The 26,958-nt window shown below is 39.7% G+C and overlaps 1 protein-coding gene across 2 annotated transcripts in view; it reads left to right on the top strand.

Annotated features, from left to right (window-relative positions):
• usp24 (ubiquitin specific peptidase 24) overlaps window positions 1–26,958 on the top strand; it is a 126,754-nt gene that overhangs the window by 90,001 nt on the left and 9,795 nt on the right. For both annotated transcript variants that reach the window (XM_061978188.2, XM_061978189.2), the window contains 24 exons: window positions 28–89; window positions 1,911–2,102; window positions 2,804–2,918; window positions 4,823–4,967; window positions 5,041–5,160; window positions 5,223–5,348; window positions 7,290–7,388; window positions 8,938–9,020; window positions 13,586–13,727; window positions 13,799–13,918; window positions 13,998–14,212; window positions 16,859–16,983; window positions 17,091–17,232; window positions 17,314–17,464; window positions 17,546–17,641; window positions 18,931–19,034; window positions 19,178–19,291; window positions 20,395–20,602; window positions 20,680–20,769; window positions 20,862–20,964; window positions 21,041–21,159; window positions 24,512–24,625; window positions 24,703–24,768; window positions 24,847–24,913. In XM_061978188.2, the coding sequence (XP_061834172.1) occupies window positions 28–89; window positions 1,911–2,102; window positions 2,804–2,918; window positions 4,823–4,967; window positions 5,041–5,160; window positions 5,223–5,348; window positions 7,290–7,388; window positions 8,938–9,020; window positions 13,586–13,727; window positions 13,799–13,918; window positions 13,998–14,212; window positions 16,859–16,983; window positions 17,091–17,232; window positions 17,314–17,464; window positions 17,546–17,641; window positions 18,931–19,034; window positions 19,178–19,291; window positions 20,395–20,602; window positions 20,680–20,769; window positions 20,862–20,964; window positions 21,041–21,159; window positions 24,512–24,625; window positions 24,703–24,768; window positions 24,847–24,913 (2,918 nt within the window). The remainder of the gene's footprint in view (window positions 1–27; window positions 90–1,910; window positions 2,103–2,803; window positions 2,919–4,822; window positions 4,968–5,040; window positions 5,161–5,222; window positions 5,349–7,289; window positions 7,389–8,937; window positions 9,021–13,585; window positions 13,728–13,798; window positions 13,919–13,997; window positions 14,213–16,858; window positions 16,984–17,090; window positions 17,233–17,313; window positions 17,465–17,545; window positions 17,642–18,930; window positions 19,035–19,177; window positions 19,292–20,394; window positions 20,603–20,679; window positions 20,770–20,861; window positions 20,965–21,040; window positions 21,160–24,511; window positions 24,626–24,702; window positions 24,769–24,846; window positions 24,914–26,958) is intronic.

The raw sequence follows: 26,958 nt of genomic DNA on the forward strand, positions 1-26,958 counted from the left end.
ATGTGGTTGGTTCTTTTTCACCATCAGATTGCTGTCACAATGTACGGAGTACTTTGACCTACGATGTCAGCTACTGGATGATCTGACAAGTAAGCTTAATGCCTTGTGCTGCCTTTCCTGTAATGTGGATACACAAGACCATACATACCAAACCACAACCACACACACACACACACTTAGTGCAGAGAGCAGCAGACTGGCCTATTAGTACAAAGTTAGCGGTCAATATTCGCTTCAGTTTGGTGACTATATGTCTGTATGTATAAATGCATTTGATGTTTTAGCCTAATTTGATTCCATTAAAATCTCATTTATTAAACATTTGGAGAAGTTTTGCAATGCTACTTTTTGTTAGCCTGTCAATGGGCTTGTCCATTGTATGTCAGCATTAAGCTAGCGGCATAAAGCACAAACTTAACCCTGTATGGTTGAAAAATACAGCTAAACTGTATAATGTAACAAGAAAAAAAATGTTCATACTAATAACACAGGTTTGTCTTTTTTTCTTTTTTTTTTAAAGTACATGTGTCATTGTTACCGTATTTTTCGGACTATAAGGCGCACTTAAAATCCTTTCATTTAGTCAAAAATCAATAGTGTGCCTTATAACCCGGTGCGCCTAATGTACGAAATAATTCTGATTGTGCTTACCAACCTTGAAGCTATTTTATTTGGAACATGGTGTAATAAGGGTGGTAGTCACACATAAGAGGTACGTGTAGACTGCAAGCTGACGCCAGTAAACAACACCAAAAATGTTCCACTGAGATTATAGAACATTACACACGGCGCTCAAAAATCTGTAAAAAATGTTTTAGTACGACCTTGGTAAGTTATGAAGCTGCACCGCTTGATGGATTGTCGGAGTATTACAGCTACCGTAGTCAGTCGTACTCTCCAACATACGAGTATTATTATGGTGTGTATATAAGGACCGCAAAATGGCACCTATTAGCAGACATATTATCTGGCGTTTTGTTTTACAATACTATGCAAAACCAACTTTTCTTACCTTCTGGTACCTGCTGATGTGTATTTGGGATCTACGAAAGTCCTGAAAATGTTTGCGCGTCCACCATTGTAGTCCGTGCCGACACCGTAGTCAATAAGCTTCTTCTTTTTCTCTATTTTCTTGTTATGGGGCATTCATCCTCCGCTGTTGCCATTTCTAATATAAAGTAGCGTAAAGTTCTAACGTATATCTCGCTATGGAAGCGCTAAAAACTACCGGTGTAGTGGGTTTACAAAATTCACCCACGGAACTTTAGTTTTTAGAGACTTCCGGTTGGATGGTTTTTCACGGGACACATTTCCGGTGTTGTTTTTGCGGAAGTGAGCCACGGATGAGGAGATGCTGCTCCGTTATTGATTTAAGTAAAGTCTGAATGTCATTAAAACAGTTAGCTCCATCTTTTGACACTTCTTCCACTCCCATCCTTGCACGCTACACCGCTACAACAAAGATGACGGGGAGAAGACGCTGTTGAAGTGGAGGCACGTAAATAAAACCGCCCACAAAACGGCACATCCTGACGCGACTGTCAGAAAGCGACTTGAAGATGATCTGTAAAACATCATCTATGCAACATTTTGACCAAAGAACCACCATTACATGTTATGTAGACCACAAGGAAGTGTTTTACATTTAGAAACAAAGCATATGGCCCCTTTAACGCGCTTTATGAACCGGTGCGCCTTTTGTTTGAAAATAGACCTGAATAAGACCCGCTCATTGGCAGTGCGCCCTATGGTCCGAAAAATATGGTAATTATACGATGACGTCATATCGTCACCACGCCCCCGCTGCTACAAATACAGTATATTGTCAAACTGTGGTAAACACTGGCACCACACTCTGTTCCACAATAACTCTGCCGCTTCCTTATCTTATTCCCCTAAACCCCATGCAGCGTCAGAAATGGAGGTGTCGCAAGTCAGCAGCGCCTCCATGCTGGAGGATGAAATCTCTTGGCTGGACAACTTTGAGCCCAGCTGGAGCTCGGCGATGGAGACCAGCGAGGCGGACAACATCCTCCTGGCCGGACACCTGCGGCTCATCAAGACCTTACTCTCACTTTGCGGAACTGAGAAGGAGCTACTTGGTACGCTTGTACTTGTGGACAAAAGTATTAGAACACCTGGCCGTTACTCTTACAGGGCGTGACATTGAAAGGGAAAAAACGAGTCTGTCCATCTTTTTGCGACTTTAACTGCTTCACACTTCTGGGAAGGTTTTGGATTTTGGATCATTTTTAAGATGTTTTCCCACACCAATCTGATCAAAGGAGCCTTTTCTTTGTAAACTGTGGAAAAGTGTTTTTCCCCAACTGTTCCTACAATGTTACCTTAAAGGATTTTATCAGAAATGTCCTTGTGAGGTTACAATTTACGGGAAATTAACAGAACTAAGCCTAAATGATTAATTCAATTATTACGAAGTGTTTGAATACATGTCCCTGTAGTGCGGTCCTTCTCAAATAGAGGGGCGGGCCCCCCTGGGGGGGCGCGGTGCGTTGTCAGGGGGTCCCGTGTCACCTTGGGGAACACACTTTTTTTGCCGTACCAGAATATGATTTAATGTTAATAAGCTGACAGTGTTATGCTGAGGTGTAGTTATAACAGTTTTAAAGACAAATTATACTATTTATAGTTACAGTGGGGGTGGGAGGGTGGCAAAATATTTTCTTCTTCCTAGGGGGGGCGTAATAGAAAATATTTGAGAAGCACTGCTGTAGTGTAAGTGTACAATAGAACTGGTACCCACGGAAACACCACACATGACTACATTTTACTCTTTCCACAGGTCCTTCACTGATCCAGCAGTTGTTGGATGACTTCTTGTTCCGAGCCTCACGCATCATCATCAACAGTTCCAACTCCACCGCCTCCCCAGCCCCTAGCCACGACTTCCACCCCAAGTACGGCGCCAAGTCTCTATTCCTTATTTGTTTTGTTTTTTTGCCTGGATTACATACAGCAGGGGTCGCCAACCCGTCGATCGTAATATACCAGTCACGAAAATATTAGGAAAAAAATGTATTAATATTAGAGATGTCCGATAATATCGGCCTGCCGATATTATCGGCCGATAAATGCGTTAAAATGTAATATCGGAAATTATCGGTATAATTTTTTTTATTATCGGTATCGTTTTATTTTTTTATTTTATTTTATTTTATTTCTAATTAAATCAACATAAAAAACACAAGATACACTTACAGTTAGTGCACCAACCCAAAAAACCTCCCTCCCCCATTTACACTCATTCACACAAAAGGGTTGTTTCTTTCTGTTATTAATATTGTGGTTCCTACATTATATATCAATATATATCAATACAGTCTGCAAGGGATACAGTCCGTAAGCACACATGATTGTGCGTGCTGCTGGTCCACTAATAGTACTAACCTATAACAGTTAATTTTACTCATTTTCATTAATTACTAGTTTCTATGTAACTGTTTTTATATTGTTTTACTTTCTTTTTTATTCAAGAAAATGTTTTTAATTTATTTATCTTATTTTATAAATGTATTTAAAAAGTGCCTTATCTTCACCATACCTGGTTGTCCAAATTAGGCATAATAATGTGTTAATTCCACGACTGCATATATCGGTTGATATCGGTATCGGTAATTAAAGAGTTGGACAATATCGGAATATCGGATATCGGCAAAAAGCCATTATCGGACATCCCTAATTAATATGATATGAGACCAACAGACCTGTCAACAGGCATGCATTTTAACCCCTGAACACATCCAGCCGCTCTCGACACCGCGGCCACACTCCCGAGCACGGCCAAACACTTCACTCACTCGTCTCGCAAACGCACATGGCATGACGTGCACAAAAATCATCGAGCTGCAACAATACATTAAAGCTAACTGCTGCAACGCATCAGACATTTTCTAACATCCAACATCGAACAATTCTTCCCTCAACCACGATCATCATCCCTCACCTGCGACGAGAAGCTAACAAGCCAAATACTAGAGTCCGTGAACATTGCTCCAAAGTGCGGGTTTTGTGGTGATTTATTGTGCATACAAAATTGACATGTGCAAAGGCAGTAATATATATAAAAAAAAAAACAAGCCGACAGCTAAAAAAGGACTTCCCTGTTCATCCCCTCTTAATTAAACACGAAAAACCTGCGAGGCGAACAGCTGATTTTACTTCTTCCGGCCCTGACGTAAGCTGACTCGCATCCCTTATGTGACCATAGCATGAACTACATATACTACAGTACTAAGACTATAGTGACCATAAACAGTGTGCCCAAAACAGTAAACAGGGGTGGCCAAAGTGCGGCACAGGGGCCATCAGTGGCCCGTCACTCGTTTGTCATTGGCCCTTGGCACATTACAAAAAAAAACACTAGCAATAATTGGAAAACCAGCAAAAAGCACAGTGAGGAAAAAAAAATGTTGACATCAGCTAATAATACATATATATACAGTACAGGCCAAAAGTTTGGACACACCTTCTCATTCAATGCGTTTTCTTTATTTTCATGACTATTTACATTGTAGATTGTCACTGAAGGCATCAAAACTATGAATGAACACGTGGAGTTATACACTTAACAAAAAAAGGGGAAATAACTGAAAACATATATATATATATATATATATATATATATATATATATATATATATATATATATATATATATATATATATACACACACATACACAGTTGACAGAGGGGTAGATCTTGCTTTGGCTTTTGGCTGAAACCAGGGATCTTGGGCTCGAAAATGTTGGTGACCACTGACATAGAGTATTCGAAGATTATGTTCCTCCATTGTCCTCCTCAGGTGCAGCACCGCCAGCAGCCGCCTGGCGGCCTACGAGGTTCTGGTAATGTTGGCCGACAGCTCCCTCTCCAACCTGCGCCTGATCACCAGAGAGCTGCTCTCCATGCACCACCAATCTGACCCTTCGCTCTGTAAAGAGTTTGATGTAAGACGCTATTTGCATATTCCTCTTGCTAATAACTAAACAATGAAACTAACGCTTTTTCTCGCCATGTCAGTATCTTCCCCCTGTAGAGAGCCGCTCAGTGTCCGGCTTTGTTGGCCTGAAAAATGGCGGCGCCACTTGTTACATGAATGCTGTTTTCCAGCAGCTTTACATGCAGCCGGGCCTAACAGAGGTAAACATGACACTCATGCTGGGAGTTGTGAACGTTCATTGTGTGTTTTCTTTCGTTCAAAGGCTTTTCTGTCCATCGAAGATGACACAGACCAGCCCGAGGAGAGTGTCTTTTACCAGGTTCAATCTTTGTTCGGTCACTTGATGGAGAGCAAGCTGCAGTACTATGTCCCAGAGAATTTCTGGAAGGTAATTAGACTGAATTCAATAATAATGCATTTGTCAGTGTATTTTACTAGCAATTAACTAGACCGGAACTCGATTATGCGCAAGAACCCTTGGACTGGCTGACTGGCGTCAACACAAGTGGTTGTCGACTTAACCAAAACTAGCAATTGCTTGCATATTTACTAGAGATGTCCGATAATGGCTTTTTTGCCAATATCCGATATTCCGATATTGTCCAACTCTTAATTACCGATTCCGATATCAACCGATATATACAGTCGTGAAATTAACACATTATTATGCCAAATTTTGTTGTGATGCCCCGCTGGATGCATTAAACAATGTAACAAGGTTTTCCAAAAAAAGAGAACAACTTCAACTCAAGTTATGGAAAAAAGTGCCAACATGGCACTGCCATATTTATTATTGAAGTCACAAAGTGCATTTTTTTTTTTTAACATGCCTCAAAACAGCAGCTTGGAATTTGGGACATCCTCTCCCTGAGATGGGAAATACTATACTTTGACTTTTACAAAGTGCATTATTTTTTTTAAACATGCCTCAAAACAACAGCTACAAAAACAATGAAGGCACACAGCTTCAGTCCGGAGTATACTAGATTAATGACGTAAACAATAACATAGTCCTCCTTTAGTGCAAGACTGCCTGGTATACTTGCATAACAGGAGATTATAAACTGGGCTCAATCTGCCCTGCTCTAACGTATTTGTATGAGTACCGGTAACAAAAATGTGCTGCAAGCTAGTGGTGAGTGCTTGAAGTGGCCTACCAGTCAGCCAGAGCTTCTGAAATGCTGCGTTGAGACAGGGCACCTCCGCTCACTGCAAGCTGCAAAGTGTGCGCCATGCAGGGCAGACTAGCCACACCAAACTCCATCGTAGCTTTTGACATACTGCGTGCGTTGTCCCTGACCACAACGTGGACTTTCGCCTTGGGGTGTGGAAGATCTAGTGTGGGATACTTCTCTTGTTGCCTTATTTGTATTTGACTTTATTAAATGGATTTATATTATTATTTGGAGGGGATAGAAAGAGGGAAAAAAAGGAAGACAGAGGGGGAAATTGCGGGGACAAGAGGGGGATAAGACAGAGAGACAACGACAACTGCAAACAACAACAATAGAACAACATCAGCAAATAGGATATGTACAAATATGATTGTAAAAGTGATAGCAAAGAAGCAGTTGGTGAAATAAATATTAATAATAATGAAATGACAATGAACATTATTACACTACAAATGGAGCAATACAAATACCAATAGAAATAGCACTATTGATAATGAATAATAACAATAATTACCTCAATTATCAACAATACAATTGTTTCAAATGCAACACTACACATACAGTAGGTAATGTTAACTTGAAATACAAAAGAAAGCAGATAAATGTTTGATGAAACGTGATTATATGCATGAGTGTATGTATGTATATGTACAGTATGTGACATTCAAGTTAAAAACACTAGTAATTAACAAAATGCTTCAATAATAGAAATAAATAACTGGGTAAAACATCCAAAAACCCAAATTGTAAAATTGTTGCAGCAAAACTGGCAACAATACAGAAAATAAATAAAGTGCAAAAAAAATGTGTAATGTTTGATGCCAACAATTCCCGGGTTCATGAATGCACCTTGCTCGCCGTGACCGTACTTGGTGCATAAAAAAGATGTTCTGTGTAGTGGCAATACTGTGTGCTTCTGTCGGAACGCTACATTATTTATAAGACGTTACTTGCACAACATCATCTTCAAGCACCTTGCATCTGCCGTTTATGAAATGAAGCACTGTTAGCTACTTCTTTCTTTCGCTCCGATTACTACCGTTCAGTCAACACTGGTGCCTTTATGGATTTGCGTTTCGATGCCCGTTCCTATTGGTAAGCACTGTTTCCTCTGGTATTGTGTATCATCGGGACTTTTGACCATTGTGTTTTAGATCTTCAAGATGTGGAACAAAGAGTTGTACGTACGAGAGCAGCAAGATGCCTATGAGTTCTTCACCAGCCTGGTGGACCAGCTCGACGAACATCTCAAGGTATTTTAATAAATACTGAAGCAATCTGCGCATCATGTACCAGCTATCATGGAGACAGGCCCCTTCTTTGGCTACTTTTAAGACCCTTCTTAAAGGGGAACATTATCACAATTTCAGAAGGGTTAAAACCATTAAAAATCAGTTCCCAGTGGCTTATTTTATTTTTCGAAGTTTTTTTCAAAATTTTACCCATCATGCAATATCCCTAAAAAAAACTTCAAAGTGCCTGATTTTAACCATCGTTATATACACCCGTCCATTTTCCTGTGACGTCACACAGTGATGCCAATACAAACAACATGGCGGATAGAACAGCATGGGAAAGCGACATTATCTCGGATTCAGACTCGGATTTCAGCGGCTTAAGCGATTCAACAGATTACGCATGTATTGAAACGGATGGTTGTAGTGTAGAGGCAGGTAGCGAAAACGAAATTGAAGAAGGAACTGAAGCTATTGAGCCATATCGGTTTGAACCGTATGTAAGCGAAACCGACGAAAACGACACGACAGCCAGCGACACGGGAGAAAGCGAGGACGAATTTGGCGATCGCCTTCTAACCAACGATTGGTATGTGTTTGTTTGGTATTAAAGGAAACTAACAACTATGAACTAGGTTTACAGCATATGAAATACATTTGGCAACAACATGCACTTTGAGAGTGCAGACAGCCCAGTTTTCATCAATTAATATATTCTGTAGACATACCCTCATCCGCTCTCTTTTCCTGAAAGCTGATCTGTCCAGTCCAGTTGGAAATGCATCTGCTTTGAGTGTCGCAGGATATCCACACATTCTTGCCATCTCTGTCGTAGCATAGCTTTCGTCGGTAAAGTGTGCGGAACAAACGTCCAATTTCTTGCCACTTTCGCATCTTTGGGCCAATGGTGCAACTTGAATCTGTCCCTGTTCGTGTTGTTACACCCTCCGACAACACACCGACGAGGCATGATGTCTCCAAGGTACGGAAAACAGTCGGAAAAACGGAAAATAACAGAGCTGATTTGACTGGGTGTTTGTAATGTGTTTGAGAAAATGGCGGATTGCTTCCCGATGTGACGTCACGCTGTGACGTCATCGCTCCGAGAGCGAATAATAGAAAGGCGTTTAATTCGCCAAAATTCACCCATTTAGAGTTCGGAAATCGGTTAAAAAAATATATGGTCTTTTTTCTGCAACATCAAGGTATATATTGACGCTTTCATAGGTCTGGTGATAATGTTCCCCTTTAATACCCATTTTTATTCACTGGCTTTTAACCCAGCATGAGACTTTAAACTGTTTAACTTTTTTAACTGTTTTTAACTTTTTTAACTGTTTTTAACTTTTTAACTGCTTTTTATCTAACAAATTGTTCTAGGGTAATTTGTATTTGTTTTTTCAATGTGTATTTTACATCTGTTTTAAATGTTATTTTTTAGTCTGTCCTTTGCCTCTATTTCTTTGTGGTGTACAGCCCTTTGTTCTTCAACTGTGGTTGTTTTTAAAGGGCTTTATAAATAAAGTTGGTATGGTATGGTAATAAATACGGCGTTTATTTCCACTAGAAAATGGGCCGAGAGCAAATCTTCAAGAACACATTTCAGGGAATCTTTTCTGACCAGAAGATCTGTAAAGACTGTCCTCACCGGTGAGTCTGAATTATTGTGTTCTCACTGGTCACAACCATGCAGTGATTAATTGATTAATTTGATTAAAAAAAAGCATCGATTTTGTATATTGCTCCAATGATTGATTCATTGAGTGAAATACTCGGACATTGTATTACTCTAGCTCTAATGAGAGGAGTGCACCTATTAGTGATGTGTGTGTGAGTGAGTGGGGGGGGCAGGACTCGCTGAGTGCCGACAGAGAGAGATGGCTCAGAAAAACAACGGCAAAGTGGAAAGTGAGAAAAGGCCCCGGAGAAGATGAGAGAGGTTTTGTGAACATTTAAAAGTGAAACCGACAGACATTGCGAGCTGGCATTTCACAGTAGTACTACATTGATAAAGCAGCACATGACCAGAAAACATCTTGCATATTTAAGAGCAGCAAACAAGGTAAAAAAGTATTTTTTTGGTGGGTAACACCATTGTATATGTTTGACTTTTATAATAAATAATTCATTCAAACACAGTGAGGACATACATGCAGGGGTGCCCATTAGGTTGATCGCGAAGGATGTGTCAGTCGATCACGAGGTATTAAAAAACAAATCAATCAATCTTCACTATGACGTCACTTGGTTGACATTCACGGCATCCGAGGATCTTATGAGATGACGCTGGCTGCTGCGAACTTAGTATGAAGGAAAAAAAAGACCGGCAGGAATGAAAGAGGCACTTTTTATCTCAACAGATTCTCTCGGTACCAGCCGTCAAAAGTGTAAAGACCGACAGCACAGTTCCTGTCTTCACAATAAAAGTGCTGCTCCATCATGCCCGCTTTAACAAAATAAGAGCCTCAGAAAACTAACGCAGACAAGCTCGCAAGCTATGGAGTTAATTCCTGTGTATTTTTTGTAAAGGGTATAAAACGAGTATGGAAGCTGATCAAATAAGAAGCTCAAAACCAACCACTTTCAGTTGGTATTGGAGAGAGGAGGATTTGTTTCCCCTCCACAATGTAAATTCAAAGTAATGGAACTTATCAGCACTAATGTGAATCCTATCTGATTCCAATCAATGCAATAATAATAAGGTAATGCACCAATTGATATTCTTGTCTTCATGAAAGAAGGGAATCTTTACGTGTTAAACATGCTTGTGTTTTTATTAAACACCTTTAACATGTTAACAAAAAATCTACAGTATATATATATATATATATATATATATATATATATATATATATTTTTTTTTTTTTTTATAAATGTTTTTATTAAATTTGACAGGTATTACAATATACAATAAAACAGTAATCACATTTTCCCCTTTTTTCCCACCCACTTCCAAGAACTGCAACCCAACACATACCCCATACACACATAACCCCCACCCCCCAGGTCCTACATAAATTAAAGGTACAGTCACAAATGGAAAATAATTAGTACATCACTTTCTTCTCAACATAGGCAGATAGTAAATATACACCCGGAATAAATATAAATAAAATAAATACAATGAGGGGGGAAAAAAAAGAGGAAGCTGGTTTATGAAAGGTGAACTTTTCATGTGTCCTGTAGCGTCTTTAATTTAGCTATGTTGTCAACCACACAGCCCCAAACAGAATAAAACTTCCCTGGTGCCCCCCTAAGATTGAACTTTATTTTCTCCAGATCTAAATACATCATAAGGTCTTTAAGCCATAAGGAGGCTTTGGGGCAGACTGGTGACTTCCACTCCAGCAAAATTTTCCTCCGTGCTAATAAGGATGCAAAAGCGATACTGTCCTTAAATTTTCTCCTTATTTGGGGATCTGATACCGTCCCAAAAATAGCCATTTCTGCACATGGTGTCAGATTTAAATCCAATGCCTTAGCAAGGTGTTTGAAAATAGTTGTCCAATAATCCAGCAAATGGGGACAAGACCAAAACATGTGCGTCATGTTTGCAGGTGACATGTAACATCTGTTACAAGTATCCAAGATATTGGGGTATATTTTGGAGAGTTTGGAATTAGTGAAATAAATACGGTGGACAACCTTAAATTGTATTAAATTAAGCCTTGAACAGGATGTACTCTTGTTAATTCGGGTTAAGGCAGAATCCCAATCTCCATCATCTATAGATCTGCCAAGCTCTTCTTCCCAACTCCCTCTGATTTTATCAAGAGACGTTTTACCAAACTGGGATATTAAGATGTGGGACGGCGTGGCGCAGTGGGAGAGTGGCCGTGCGCAACCCAAGGGTCCCTGGTTCAATCCCCACCTAGTACCAACCTCGTCATGTCCGTTGTGTCCTGAGCAAGACACTTCACCCTTGCTCCTGATGGGTGCTGGTTAGCGCCTTGCATGGCAGCTCCCTCCATCAGTGTGTGAATGTGTGTGTGAATGGGTAAATGTGGAAGTAGTGTCAAAGCGCTTTGAGTACCTTGAAGGTAGAAAAGCGCTATACAAGTACAACCCATTTATCATTTATTTATCATTTATGTAGATTTTGGAGATTAGGCCTTTCTGATTTGTGGGATTATCTAAAATTGAGTCAATTAGCGAATTAGGTGAAGTATTAGGGAAAGAGAGACTATTTGATTTAACAAAATTACGAACCTGAAAGTATCAAAATAGGTAAGATTTTGGTAGGTCAAATTTTTCACACAGTTCACTGAAACTAGCGAAGACATCACCAATATATAAGTTCTTTAGCCTGCTAAGGCTTGACTGCTTCCATAGAGAAAACGCTACATCTGTGCTAGGAGGGAGGAAGAGGTGGTTATTATGAATGGTGCTGTGGTTGGATAAGCCCTGCAGGCCGAAAGTATTTCTAAATTGATACATATATATATATATATATATATATATATATATATATATATATATATATATATATATATATATATATATATATATATATATCAGTGACGTGCAGTCACTCGAGGCAGGTGAGGCCCCATGGAAAGAAAAAAAATGTAAAAAGAAAAAAATATATATATTAAATTGTTAAATGTATCCAGTGATTATACTATAAAGTTATTTTCCATTTAACTTCACCAGTTTTAGATTATTTGTATTCAAAATCGCTGAATTTTCACATTTGCCGTTCAAATACTGAGAAGAGACGGTGCGGTGAACAGCAGCCAGTCGAGGCACGTCACTCAGTGCCTCAACATCGGACTCGGCTAACTGCTGGCCTGCTGTGCAGTGAGACCGTATTGCTATATGAACTATATTATACATTTCCATAGTTTAGTTAGCTGAGGTATATAATGTACAGTGTATTTTGTCAACAACTGTATGTGTGTAACGTATTTCTTGTGCTGAGCGATCATAAAACGGCTGCAAAAGACGCACTGGCTGAGGCTCCAGTAGCCCCGCCTCCTGCATCCCCGCCGTAGAATGCACGGCAACCCCTGACGGGAGTGTTATATCAACTAAAGCCCACACTTAAACTTTCCACGTGCAAGATTGAATCTATTTAAAAAAGTTATTTCAAAAGAAGCCAAAAAGTGCAAAAACAATAATGTTCGTGTTGGAGGAGTTGTAAATGACTGCAGGGCCACAACATTAGGTACGCCTGCAGACTGCAGGTGTACCTAATTCACAACTCCTCCAACACGAACATTATTGTTTTTGCACTTTTTGGCTTCTTATTAAATAACTTTTGTTACCTATTTTTATGGGCTTTCCTCTTTGTGATGTTAAGTTCCTGTTATGCGCTGTTATACAGTATATGCCTTGAGCTCTTATTTTGAAGGCGCTAAGAGCGGAATTTTGACACGTTGGAGTGGAGCGGAAGTTTTTGAAAGAAGGTAAATAAAGTGGTCCTCGTGTAAACTGGAGCCTCCGTGTTTGTTTTTTTGTAGTTTCATACAGTATAGGCGACATTTATAAACCCTCGATTACACTTTTTTAAATAGATTCAATCTTGCACGTGGAAAGTTGAAGTGAGGGCTTTAGTTGATATAACACTCCCATCAGGGGGTTCATTAATCCAGCACAACAGCGACGCATTTATAAGTAAAGGTAAGACCATAATAACGTTTTTTTATTAAATGTGCTTTTTTGTGTGCTACAGTTTGTATGTGTAAAGTTAAAGTAGCAATGATTGTCACACACACACACTAGGTGTGGTGAAATTTGTCCTCTGCATTTGACCCATTCCCTTGTTCACCCCCTGGGAGGTGAGGGGAGCAGTGGGCAGCAGCGGCGCCGCGCCCGGGAATAATTTTTGGTGATTTAACCCCCAATTCCAACCCTTGATGCTGAGTGCCAAGCAGGGAAGAATGCTGGTATGAACTTTTAAACATAACCCGTTAACTGCTGCCAATCAAATGGTGAATAAGATACTCTTTAGGGTTCATATGTTTGTAAATCTGACTGTGATGAAGTCAGTGCCTCACCAGCCATCAACCTCACCGCACGTCACTGATATATATATATACTACGCAGTGTGAAAGGGGCAGTGACTTCCTGTTCAGTGTAAAGTAAGCAATGGTTTCGGTTATGTCGACAAACACTGATATTGACTTGAGTGTCAATATTAGTGTTCAGATGTACACAGTATACCTGTATGTTGGATCTTGGTGTAGTTATCCATTGCACGTTTTCTTACGTAGTTACGAGCGGGAGGAGACGTTTATGGCGCTGAACCTTGGCGTGACGTCCTGCCAAAGCCTGGAGATCTCATTGGACCAGTTTGTTCGAGGCGAGGTCCTGGAGGGCAGCAACGCCTACTACTGTGAGAAATGCAAGGAAAAGGTCGGCATATACCCTCTGTGCTTATGTCTTATTAGGCTTGGATGAGGTACTTAGAGTTTTCTCATACACAGAGGACCACGGTGAAGAGGACATGCATCAAATCTCTGCCCAGCGTTCTCTGCATCCACCTCATGCGCTTTGGCTTCGACTGGGAAAGCGGACGCTCCATCAAATATGACGAACAGATCCGGGTATGTGGTATTCCCGCGGTCACGTTCACTGGAGGGGATAAACCATAATGGATGTTTGATTCTTGCTTGTGGCCTGCAGTTCCCCTGGGTGCTAAACATGGAGCCGTACACCGTGTCCGGTATGGCACGTCAAGACTGCAGCGGAGACGGCGGCGAGGGGCGAGGCGACGGTTCCTCTGGAGGGTCGCCTAGGAAGAAAGTCACTATTTCTGAGAACTACGAGCTGGTGGGCGTTGTGGTCCACAGCGGTCAGGCACACGCCGGCCACTACTACTCCTTTATTAAAGATAGACGGTAAGAGGCACTACACTTCCTACTACATTTCCTTCTTTTGAGCTTGTATTTTCTTTGCCTGCTGTATGTTCTAAAGATACACAATTCAGCAAGAAAACAACAGCAAAAATGAAAATGAGAGCAAAAAGCTGATCTGTTAGCTTTTTAATTCGGGCTGTACAACTTTTTCACTTCCGATACAGTATTGGAACCTTAAGTATTGGCCAATACTGACTGTGATTAGATACGATATCAGCACAATTCATAAATTATATTTCAGTCATTTTTTTGTTGTGTGAAAAGTTTTGGAAAGGGCTGATCATGTAAAATTACGCAAATGTAGAACAATGGAAGGTATGAAAAACACTAACTTATTTATTATTAACCCTCTGCAATGGACTTATGTAGTCTTTAAAGCGGCTGTTTGCAACTTGCTCTGAGTTCCTTTTTTTATTCAACCAAAAAAAATAGCAAGAACACCATCAGCTAATTTGTTACCATTAGTGGTTTAAGAGAGCATATATATTTTTAAAAGTCTATATTTTCCACAATAACTTATTGCCAGTATATTAAATAATAATTGCTTGTCGGCCTGAAGAATTTAATAACACGACAGAGATGGATGGACATGAAGACGACAGAAAAGATATCTCTGCCAAAAATCCAAGCTTTGTGTAAATCATTTGACAAATAGGAGAGATAATATGAAGGTAACGAGGAGCAGGCTTTACTTTCTGTAACACCCACGAGGAAAATAATGTCAACCAGCTTGAATAATTTCTCAACTATAAGCCACTTGAAGGAGCCCACAATTGTTTTTTTTGTATTGGCATTATTTTATGGTTCCTCACGAGGAAACATTACAATGGAATTAAATCTATAAACTGTAAAAAAAAATAATTAGTACCGGTAAATGGCGAGTTATTGTGATGTAGAGAAATCCCATTTTTTTACCAATTTTCACAGATTTCCCATATTTTGAAATGAAAATGTTGATGCTCTTTTAACCTTCAGCATTAGAAACACGTAATAAAGGTGTATTCAACAACATAATGAAGAGGTCCGCAGAAACAAGGTCTCAGGGGCCTGACTTTTAAAATTTGTTTAGAAAGTGCCTCCGCAGTTTATATTCCTTTGAAACATTGTTTACTTATTTACAAAGTAAACACATCAGCTTGAATACTGCACTGTCAATGAATTCATTATTCTGCCCTCGCTGCCCGTTTCCAGCGTGCGCAGTTTGACAGATAGTGAACAGCATGAAAAAAACACAAGCTAAGTTTTGTTGATGATTGATGTTCCTTCTTTTGAATTATTTTTCTTCCTCAGTTTTACTTCTTTATACGTTTTTTTTTAATTTAGGTTTGTAAGACAGAAAAAATTAACTTAACAAAATTATAACGTCTATTGTGAATTTACATAATGTCCATTGTGTATGTTACATACATTTGTGGGGCGGTATAGCTCGGTTGGTGGAGCGGCCGTGCCAGCAACTTGAGGGTTGCAGGTTCGATCCCCGCATCTGCCATCCTAGTTACTGCCGTTGTGTCCTTGGGCAAGACACTTTACCCACCTGCTCCCAGTGCCACCCACACTGGTTTAAATGTAACTTAGATATTGGGTTTCACTATGTAAAGCGCTTTGAGTCACTAGAGAAAAGCGCTATATAAATATAATTCACTTCACTTCATTTGTATGCACGTACAACACTTAAGACCTTCAGTATATCAGTATGTGGAATTAAATTATGGAATGGATTAAGCAAAGCAATCAAACAATGTACTAATATGATCCACTTCAAGAAACTCTTCAAACTTAAAGTGTTTACACAGTACAAAGAAGAAGAACCATGATAAACTGAATTTATTTCATCCATCTATTCTTTCATTCTCATATAATCTTACTTATCTCATCATATGAAATATGACTTACTTCACCAATTATTATTTATTTATTTATTTTTATTGTGATTACTTATGGAGTATATTGTGAATAAATTGAGAACAGGAAGTGAACAAAAGTTTTAGCAACTGCTATGTAAAAGAAAAGGGGTAAGATTAAATAAGCTCTGCTTCTTCCTACTCCTTTTCGAACATGTTGAAAAGAGAAACTGGAAATTGTGATGTATCATGTTGTATGCTTGCATGTTCGAAATAAACTCAAACATAAATAAAATAGAAAGTTTAGTGTTAATACACACAACTAACATTGCACACGTGGTTTAACACAATTAAACCTAAAGTGTAGCTTTATCCCCCTCTGTTAGTCAAATTTAGAGCTACATGTATTTAACTAGTTCTGATTGCCAGAGTTACACAGACAAAAAAACAACATGACCACGAATACAAAAGACTTCACAAAGTCAGCAATTACAATAAATTCATACTTTGTTGTCCAGTCGCTGTTAAAAGTCTGATTATCGCAATGTATTTTAATTTTTTTTATTGTGACACATGCTTTGCTGTTGCTCCCTGCGGGGTGGCAGGAGAACTGCGTACATGAGCAACCCTGTTTTGAATAGTTTCATCAAGCCTATTTGAATGTTGTTCGGTGGGCCAAATTAAAAGCTTTGGGCTGCCTTGTGTACAGTTTTTTTTACTATGCGGCCCTGGTGGAAAAACTGGACACCATTATTTGATTTTATTCCCTCTCTCTCTCTTCTTGTAGCGGCAACTCACGGGGACGCTGGTACAAGTTCAACGATAACGTGGTGGAGGAGTTTGACATGAACGATGAAACGCTAGAGTATGAATGCTTCGGGGGAGAATACCGACCCAAAGTTTATGACCAGTGTGAGCAATACACACACGCTCCTTTTTTTTTTCTTTTTTTTTTGCCATTCGTCACAGTCCACCCGATGCAAAGTCTTGATTTGCGTGAACTGTTTGTTTCTGTGCAGCCAACCCCTATCCTGATGTGAGGAGGCGGTACTGGAACGCCTACATGTTGTTTTATCAGAAGATCAGCGACCAAAACTCCCCCGTCCTGCCGAAAAAGAGCAGAGTTAGCATCATGAGGCAGGAGGCAGAGGACCTCACACTGTGAGTGAACACAACTGATAATAATAAAGAACTATAAATCACTAGAAGTGCATTTAACTTTATTATTATCTCCACTTTTAGGTCCGCCCCCTCCTCCCCTGACGTTTCGCCGCAGTCGTCTCCTCGCCCACCCAGGGCCAACAACGACCGCCTGACCCTGCTCACCCGCCTGGTCCGCAAAGGCGAGAAGAAGGGCCTGTTTGTGGAGAAGATGCCCGCCAGTATCTACCAGGTGACGTGACGTCCAGCTCCCCGCTAGTTGACGAGGCTACGACACTATTGGGATGACCTCTCGTTTTTCTCCCTCGTGTAGATGGTGAGAGACGAGAATCTCAAGTTCATGAGGAACAGAGACGTCTACAACAGCGACTACTTCAACTTCACGCTCTCGCTGGCCTCCGTCAACGCAGTATGTCTTTATGTTTGTGTACAAAATGCATAATAAAGCCATCACTATATATTGCAATAACTTAAATTCACCAAATCTAAACAAATTCTGGTTTACCTCTTTTGTCTGGTATGTATAATTGGAATATCAAGGATAAATTCATGAATGCAACTCAGAAAGAAATAGATTTTATTTAAAAAAATAATAATAAATGAAATGAAAGGGTTTTACTTTGCTTATCTCCCATAGGGATAATTGTTTTCTCAACTGCAGAAAGCACCAGGCATCGTATTAGGGCGTTAAGCATTTATTAGGGAGAGCTAAAGTGTAGGAGTAATATTACATTTTATGATAATATATTATGATAATATATTGAAAGTAATATTATATACATATATTAAAAAATATATATTTAAATACAATTAGTGATTTCCCCCCCTCTAATTTAAATTGAGTTTAATACAATGTGATAGTAATTACAATTGTTTTTACTTTAATGAATACAAATAAAATTTTAGCATTTTTTTGTAACTTGTCTCTTACTAATTAAACTGCCATTACTTTTATTAAAAAAAAAAAAAAGGTTAGAAGTATGACTTTTTTTTTTTTTTAAATACATAAAAAGTATGTTTCTAATAGTTTTCCCTCACTAATAAAAACATTTATAACCGGGAACAAAATGACTTTGAAATACAAATATTTAAAAAAAAAAAAAAAATACAAATAAAATATTTTTTTATAATTCCCCCGTTTAATAAAATTTTTTAACTCTTGCCTAGATCAAAACTAAATTACTGTTATAATAATAATAATAATAATAATAATAATAACTGGGATTTATATAGCGCTTTTCTAAGTACCCAAAGTCGCTTTACATGTAGAACCCATCAATCATTCACACCTGGTGGTGGTAAGCTACTTTCATAGCCACAGCTGCCCTGGGGTAGACTGACGGAAGCGTGGCTGCAATTTGCGCCAACGGCCCCTCCGACCACCACCTATCATTCATCATTCAATTCACCGGTGTGAGTGGCACCGGGGGCAAAGGGTGAAGTGTCCCGCCCAAGGACACAACGGCAGCGATTTTTTTTTTTTGGATGGTAAGAGGCGGGGAGCGAACCTGCAACCCTCAGGTTTCTGGAACGGTTATGGTAAAGTAATGTACTTACCAATTCTATTTGAGGTGAATTATTTTCCCCCTAAGTGGACCCAAACATTAATTGATGCGGTGTTTATTAGAAAGGAGGCCTCAATTATTTCTGGAAACACTGTTTTATCTTCAATTGGAACCATTTTTTTGTTTGTTCCAGACAAAACTGAAGCATCCAGACTACCAGGCCATGGCCAAAGAAAGTCTGCAGCTTGCTGTCCATTTCCTCTTCCACACTTTTCTGCACACCAAAAAGAAGCTGCGGTCCGAACACACACACACACACACACACACACACACACACACACACACACACACACACACACACACACACACACACAACAACATCAGTGTATTAGCATAAGTATCAATATCATAAGTTAAATATCTGCTTTTTAAACACACAGAGTGGACACTGAGGAGTGGATGGCTACAGTGGAGGTGTTGCTGTCAAAGAGCAGCACAGCCTGCCAGTGGATGGTTCAGTACCTGGTTGGACCGGAGGGACGAGAGATAACCAGGTGGGAAGTTGAAAGATTGAAATGTGTTCATATTTAATAGCGCATACACAATTAATAACAGCAGCATACTGATTCTTGCCAAATGTAAGCATGTTGCTAATTTCATTAGCCTCACTCCATTAGCTTGTGTTGTCGTTGTATGCTGCTAACTAGAGATGTCCGATAATGGCTTTTTTGCCGATATTCCGATATTGTCCAACTCTTAATTACCGATTCCGATATCAACCGATACCGATATATACAGTCGTGGAATTAACACATTATTATGCCTAATTTTGTTGTGATGCCCCCGCTGGATGCATTAAACAATGTAACAAGGTTTTCCAAAATAAATCAACTCAAGTTATGGGAAAAAAATGCCAACATGGCACTGCTATATTTATTATTGAAGTCACAAAGTGCATTTTTTCTTTTTAACATGCCTCAAAACAGCAGCTTGGAATTTGGGACATGCTCTCCCTGAGAGAGCATGAGGAGGTTGAGATGGGCGGGGTTTGGTAGCGGGGGGTGTATATTGTAGCGTCCCGAAAGAGTTAGTGCTGCAAGGGGTTCTGGGTATTTGTTCTGTTGTGTTTATGTTGTGTTACGGTGCGGAAGTTCTCCCGAAATGTGTTTGTCATTCTTGTTTGGTGTGGGTTCACAGTGTGGCGCATATTTGTTAAAGTTGTTTGTACGGCCGCCCTCAGTGTGACCTGTATGGCTGTTGACCAAGTATGCTTGGCATTCACTTGTGTGTGTGACAAGCCGTAGATATTATGTGACTGGGCCGGCACGCAAAGGAAGTGCCTTTAAGGTTTATTGGCGCTCTGTACTTCTCCCTACGTCCGTGTACACAGCGGCGTTTTAAAAAGTCATAAATTTTACTTTTTGAAACCGGTACCGATAATTACCGATATTAAATTTTAAAGCATTTATCGGCCGATAATATCGGCAGCCCGATATTATCGGACATCCCTACTGCTAACCCTGACACTGTGCAGTAGTGTAATCCATCATGATAATTAATATAGAATAAAAATCATTTATAAAACATATTTATTGAATAATTATTGATATTATGATAATAATAATATTAACTGTTTAATTTTCGGCCTACTTCATAGGGTGTGCCTGCTGGAGTGTGGCATGAGGGAGGTGAGGGTGGTGGTGGCCTCCATCTTAGAGAAGACCCTAGAGAGCGCGCTCCACTTCGCCGATCCGGGACTGGACGGCCTGACCGACGCCCTGCTGTCCTTGCTGGACAAAGATGTTCCCGAGAACGTGAAAAACTGTGCGCAGTACTTCAGCCTCTTTAGTAGCTTCTCTCACAAGGTAACGCAGGCTAATATGCATTCTGAGAAGCGTGACTATTCCCTGATTGAATGACTAAAAGATGCGCTGACCTGTAGGGCGGCGAAGCTTGCCAGCTGTTGTTGAAACACTCAGCCTATCGCCGGATGCTTCTGTTCCTTTTGGGGCCCAATCGCCAAAACAACCAGGTACACCTGTCTCATAAGCTGCATTGTCCAGTTCTTTCTGTTCCTCACCATGCGATGGAAACACAAAAACATTAATGTTGTGGTCACGACAGAATCGGCGATGGAGTCCAGCCCAGGCTCGAGAGTTCCTCCACCTCCACAACTCGTTGGCGCTTATCACGCTGCACTCAGACCTCGACTCCCACCGGACGCACGGTGAGAGACGTTCACCACCAAGCTTTTTCGCCCGTGCAGGATTCCTTCCAGCTCATTCTGTTCCTCCTCTCCACAGCTCCGGAGGGCTTTAACCCGCGTGTCGGCAGCATCCCATCCTCCACGCCACTCTTGCCCCTCCACCCGGACATCCTGGCCTCCGTCTTCATGCCTGAGGGACAACCCTACCTTCTGGAGGTATGGCACCTTAACACTTTTTTAAGATTTTATGACGAATATTTGAGGCCAGTGTAGGTTAAATACATTTGTCTAACACAGGGGTCGGCAACCCGCGGCTCTTTAGCGCCGCCCTAGTGGCTCTCTGGAGCTTTTTCAAAAATGTATGAAAAATGGAAAAAGTTGAGGGGAAAAAAATATGTTTTTTGTTTTAATATGGTTTCTGTAGGAGGACAAACATGACACAAACCTCCCTAATTGTTATAAAGCACACTGTTTGTATTAAACATGCTTCACTGATTCGAGTATTTGGCGAGCGAGTTTTGTCCTACTAATTTTGGCGGTCCTTGAACTCACCTTAGTTTGTTTACATGTATATCTTTCTCCAACATTCTAGGACGTGTTTTATGCCACTTCTTTTTTTGTCTCATTTTGTCCACCAAACTTTTAACGTTGTGCATGAATCCACAAAGGTGAGTTTTGTTGATGTTATTGACTTGTGTGGAGTGCTAATCAGACATATTTGGTCACTGCATGACTGCGAGCTAATCGATGCTAACATGCTATTTAGGCTAGCTATATGTACATATTGCATAATTATGCCTCATTTGTAGCTATATTTGAGCTCATTTAGTTTCCTTTAAGTCATATTAATTCAATTTATATCTCATGACACACTATCTGTATGTAATATGGCTTTTAATTTTTTGCGGCTCCAGACAGATTTGTTTTTGTATTTTTGGTCCAATATGGCTCTTTCAACATTTTGGGTTGCCGACCCCTGGTCTAACACATGCAAAAGCATCAGGGCCTCAAGCATCATACGTTTATGTAGACAGGACGGCTCTTGGTTTAAATTTAGCCACTATGGCCCCCACCTCTGGAACAGGCCATTGATATTTGTTTGTTTTTTAAAAAAGGTAAAAGGCACACTTTTTTTTTTTCAGGCTTTTTACTGATAATTTTTAACTCTTTTTAGGGTCTTAATTTTGATTGGTATTTTCTATCTAAAATTAAAATACATTGATTTTAGATAATTATGAGGTGATTTAGAATGGGAATGCTGAGATAGGCTCCAGCACCCCCCGCGACTCCATAAGGGACAAGTGGTAGAAAATGGATGGATGAATAAAAATTGCAATTTTGATTTTTTTTCCCACACCCCTACTAGAGGGTGTTATTTCATGTCTCATAAAGTTGAAAAACTTATTTAAAAGGTTGTCAACAAGTTTTTTTTATTTATCTATGAAAATATCTGATTTATACTTAATGATTCCTACTCCATGGAAATTCATTCATTCATCATGTCTGGAACCAATTAACAGGGATAAACAAGGAACGACTTTATATTCAAATTTATGATTTAATTAGGTCATTTTATTTTGCACCCAAAAAATAAATTACCGTATTTTCCGGACTATAAGTCGCTCCGGAGTATAAGTCGCACCGGGCGAAAATGCATAATAAAGAAGGAAAAAAACATATATAAGTCGCACTGGAGTATAATTCGCATTTTTGGGGGAAAAATGTATTTGATAAAATCCAACACCAAGAATAGACATTTGAAAGGCAATTTAAAATAAAGAATAGTGATTGCCGTTTTCTGCTGCATATTTCACTACTTCCAGCTTGTAACCTGCCGTATATGATTTCCTTTTCGGTGCCATTTTGGTTTAGCCCTTCTCAGTTTTTATACGTAACCGCCAATGTTGAAATGATACATTTTCATAGGTACGGACGTAGTAGCAGGTAGCATCTTTTTTTTCACAATGCACTGCTGCCTTGACCCGCCCCCGCCAAATTTTTATTGGTTGACGTGTGTGTGTGTGACGATTGCTGATATATGCCTAGTCTCTTACGTGAATGAGATAAATAATATTATTTGATATTTTACGGTAATGTGTTAATAATTTCACACATAAGTCGCTCCCAAGTATAAGTCGCACCCCCGGCCAAACTATGAAAAAAAACTGCGATTTATAATCTGAAAATACGGTAAATCAAATTCAAATTGGATTTAAAAAGTTTCATATAAAGTGTGAGAAAAAAAATTGTAATGGAGGGGCCTTAAGATCAAATGTTGCTTAGGGCCAGGGACTAAGAAGTGGACCTCTTTCGATTTCAAATGTGATGTTGACAAGATGGGTTGATCAAAGCAGGTACTTTTTACCATTAATAACACGGTGGACCAGGACTTGATGATTTTGGTAATCGACTTAGAGGGGTTCCGCTGTAATAGACAGACAGGATTCGAACATTTGCATTAGTCAATACGACTCAAACTAGCAAAAGGCTAAATAATAGAGATGTCCGATAATGGCTTTATTGCCGATATCCGATATTCCCATATTGTCCAACTCTTAATTACCGATTCTGATATCAACCGAAACCGATATATACAGTCGTGGAATTAACACATTATTATGCCTATTTTTGTTGTGATGCCCCGCTGGATGCATTAAACAATGTAACAAGGTTTTCCAAAATAAATCAACTCAAGTTATGGAAAAAAAAAGGCCAACATAGCACTGCCATATTTATTATTGAAGTCACAAAGTGCTTTTTTTTTTAAAAACATGCCTCAAAACAGCAGCTTGGAATTTGGGACATGCTCTCCCTGAGAGAGCATGAGGAGATTGAGGTGGGCGGGGTTGGTGGGGGGCGGGGTTTATGGGGTAGGGGGTACCGGGGGGTGTATATTGTAGCGTCCCGGAAGAGTTAGTGCTGCAGGGGGTTCTTGGTATTTGTTCTGTTGTGTTTATGTTGTGTTACAGTGTGGATGTTCTCCCGAAATGTGTTTGTCATTCTTGTTTGGTGTGGGTTCACAGTGTGGCGCATATTTGTAACAGTGTTAAAGTTGTTTATATGGCCACCCTCAGTGTGACCTGTATGGCTGTTGACCAAGTATGCCTTGCATTCACTTGTGTGTGTGTGTGTGTGTGTGTGTGTGAAAAGCTGTAGATATTTTGTGACTGGGCCGGCACGCAAAGGCAGTGCCTTTAAGGTTTATTGGCGCTCTGTTCTTCTCCCTACGTCCGTGTACCACTCCGTACAGCGGCGTTTTAAAAAGTCATACATTTTACTTTTTGAAAACGATACCGATAATTTCCGATATTGCATTTTAAAGCATTTATCGGTCGATAATATCGGCAGTCCGATATTATTGGACATCTCTGCTAGATAAATGCGTATTTTTATCCGTGTTTGCACCAAGATGGATCACTCATAAGCATTGTAGTTTTTGTGTAGTCTCGCTAAAAAGCCAACAAGCAGGGCTTTAAAATTATATATATATATATATATTTAAAATAATAAAACAGTGTGTACATGATTTATTCATTTACAAATCTCCTTTTCCTGTGTTGCCCTCCAGGTGATGTTCGCCATGCGAGAGTTGTCCGGCCCCTTGACCCTGCTCATCAGCATGGTGACGTACTGCTCCTACTGCAACGAGCCTTTCTCCCTGGGAGTGCTGCAGCTCCTCAAGGTGACCTATCAGGACCTCGTCAAGACCCTCTCTCGTGTTTGTCTCCGCTTTGAACACCCGATGTGCGCCTCTTGCAGACGCAGCTGGAGACGGCGCCGCCTCACGAGTTGAAGAACGTCTTTCAGATGCTGCAGGAGATCCTGGTGAGTCATGAGGCGACCTTAATACAGACACTTGTCACTGATTGGCTATGCTAATTAGTGTTAATTGGTCTACTTCAGGTTGTGGAGGACCCACTACAGTCCCAAAGACTCAAATACGCCTTTGAATCAGAGAAAGGCCTACTGGGTAAGTCACTGATTTACTCACAGAAGGTTATCTCGCAAACAATAGGGAAATAAGTATTGGAACCCCTGCTGGATTTGTAAGTTACCCAACAGTCCTTAACGTTTATTGTAACAGAGAGAGAAAAATATAACCGTTTCGGGTGCAGAGGGTTAGGGGAAAGGTAAGACGACAACTTCACGTTATGCCTTTTACATTGCCCTACATTTAATTTAGCTGTTTTCTAAATTTTAACATATTTTAAATTATACATTTTATATCTGCATTCTTAAGTTACAGACGCTTTTTTACAAACATTCCAAATTTTTACTGTAATAAATAAAAATGTACCCTACTCAGATGTGAGGTTGTAGCCCCAATGTGTTAATACATTATGCCAAAATTAAAAAAACAACTGTACAATCACACACACGTGAGGTTTTACTCAGAGAAAAGGGTAACAACAAGGTGAAATATAAAGGTTTGCACAAATGCAGGTAAAAATCCTACTCTGGACTTTTAAGGGTTAAATAAAAAATAATCAGCATTTTTTTTATCAGTACTTTTGGGGGATTTTTTTTTTTTTTTACACAAAGATGTGCAAAAAAAAAATCATTTTTTTATTAGCACAAAAGGTTGTAGACCACCAACATCATGTAACATCTCACAGCAGGGAAGTCTTTTATCAACACTTGCTTTTAGGTCTTAAACAAGTCAACTATGTTTGCAGTGCAAGGTGCAATGCAGTTATGTCATCCTGTAAAGACCACACTGTGTTTCTTTTCATTACAATTACATTGAGCTGGAAATAATATTTATGTATGGCATTCATGTGTAGGAGAGACCTTTTTTATATATCATATAAAATATATGATATAATATATCATATCATATAAAATATATGATCAATACAATCAATTAGCACGTTAGGTGGGTGTGCAGACAGCGACTACATACTTGTCTTGCTTCAAAACAACTATGGATTATTATATTAAAAATTTTCACTTTTTTGAGTGGATTAATATTGGTTTGTGGATTCCTGGATCGCTAAGAGGACGGGTGATGAAGGGCGGTTGTGACTAGAGATGTCCGATAATGGCTTTTTTGCCGATACCCGATATTCCGATATTGTCCAACTCTTAATTACCGATTCCGATATCAACCGATATATACAGTCGTGGAATTAACACATTATTATGCCTAATTTTGTTGTGATGCCCCGCTGGATGCATTAAACAATGTAATTGATTAACGTGGACCCCGACCGACTTAAACAAGTTGAAAAACGTATTCGGGTGTTACCATTTAGTGGTCAATTGTACGGAATATGTACTGTACTGTGCAATCTACTAATACAAGTTTCAATCAATCAATCAATCAATCTAAAACAAGGTTTTCCAAAATAAGAGAACAACTTCAACTCCAGTTATGGAAAAAAATGCCAACATGGCACTGCCATATTTATTATTGAAGTCACAAAGTGCATTATTTTTTTTAACATGCCTCAAAACAGCAGCTTGGAATTTGGGACATGCTCTCCCTGAGATAATCCTGATACCCATTACAACTATGGGAAATACTATACTTTGACTTTCACAAAGTGCATCATTTTTTTGGTGGTAGCGGGGGTGTATATTGAAGCGTCCCGGAAGAGTTAGTGCTGTAAGGGATTCTGGGTATTTGTTCTGTTGTGTTACGGTGCGGATGTTCTCCCAAAATGTGTTTGTCATTCTTGTTTGGTGTGGGTTCACATATTTGTAACAGTGTTAAAGTTGTTTTTACGGCCACCCTCAGTGTGACCTGTATGGCTGTTGATCAAGTATGCGTTGCATTCACTTATGTGTGTGTAAAAGCCGCATATATTATGTGACTGGGCCGGCACTCTGTTTGTATGGAGGAAAAGCAGACGTGACGACAAGTTGTAGAGGACGCTAAAGGCAGTACCTTTAAGGCACGCCCGCAATATTGTTGTCCGGGTGGAAATCGGGAGAAATTCGGGAGAATGGTTGCCCCGGGAGGGGCACTGAATTTCGGGAGTCTCCCGGGAAAATCGGAAGGGTTGGCAAGTA

The sequence above is a fragment of the Nerophis lumbriciformis genome, linkage group LG18 (genome assembly GCF_033978685.3).
Source record: "Nerophis lumbriciformis linkage group LG18, RoL_Nlum_v2.1, whole genome shotgun sequence".
NCBI lineage: Eukaryota > Metazoa > Chordata > Actinopteri > Syngnathiformes > Syngnathidae > Nerophis > Nerophis lumbriciformis.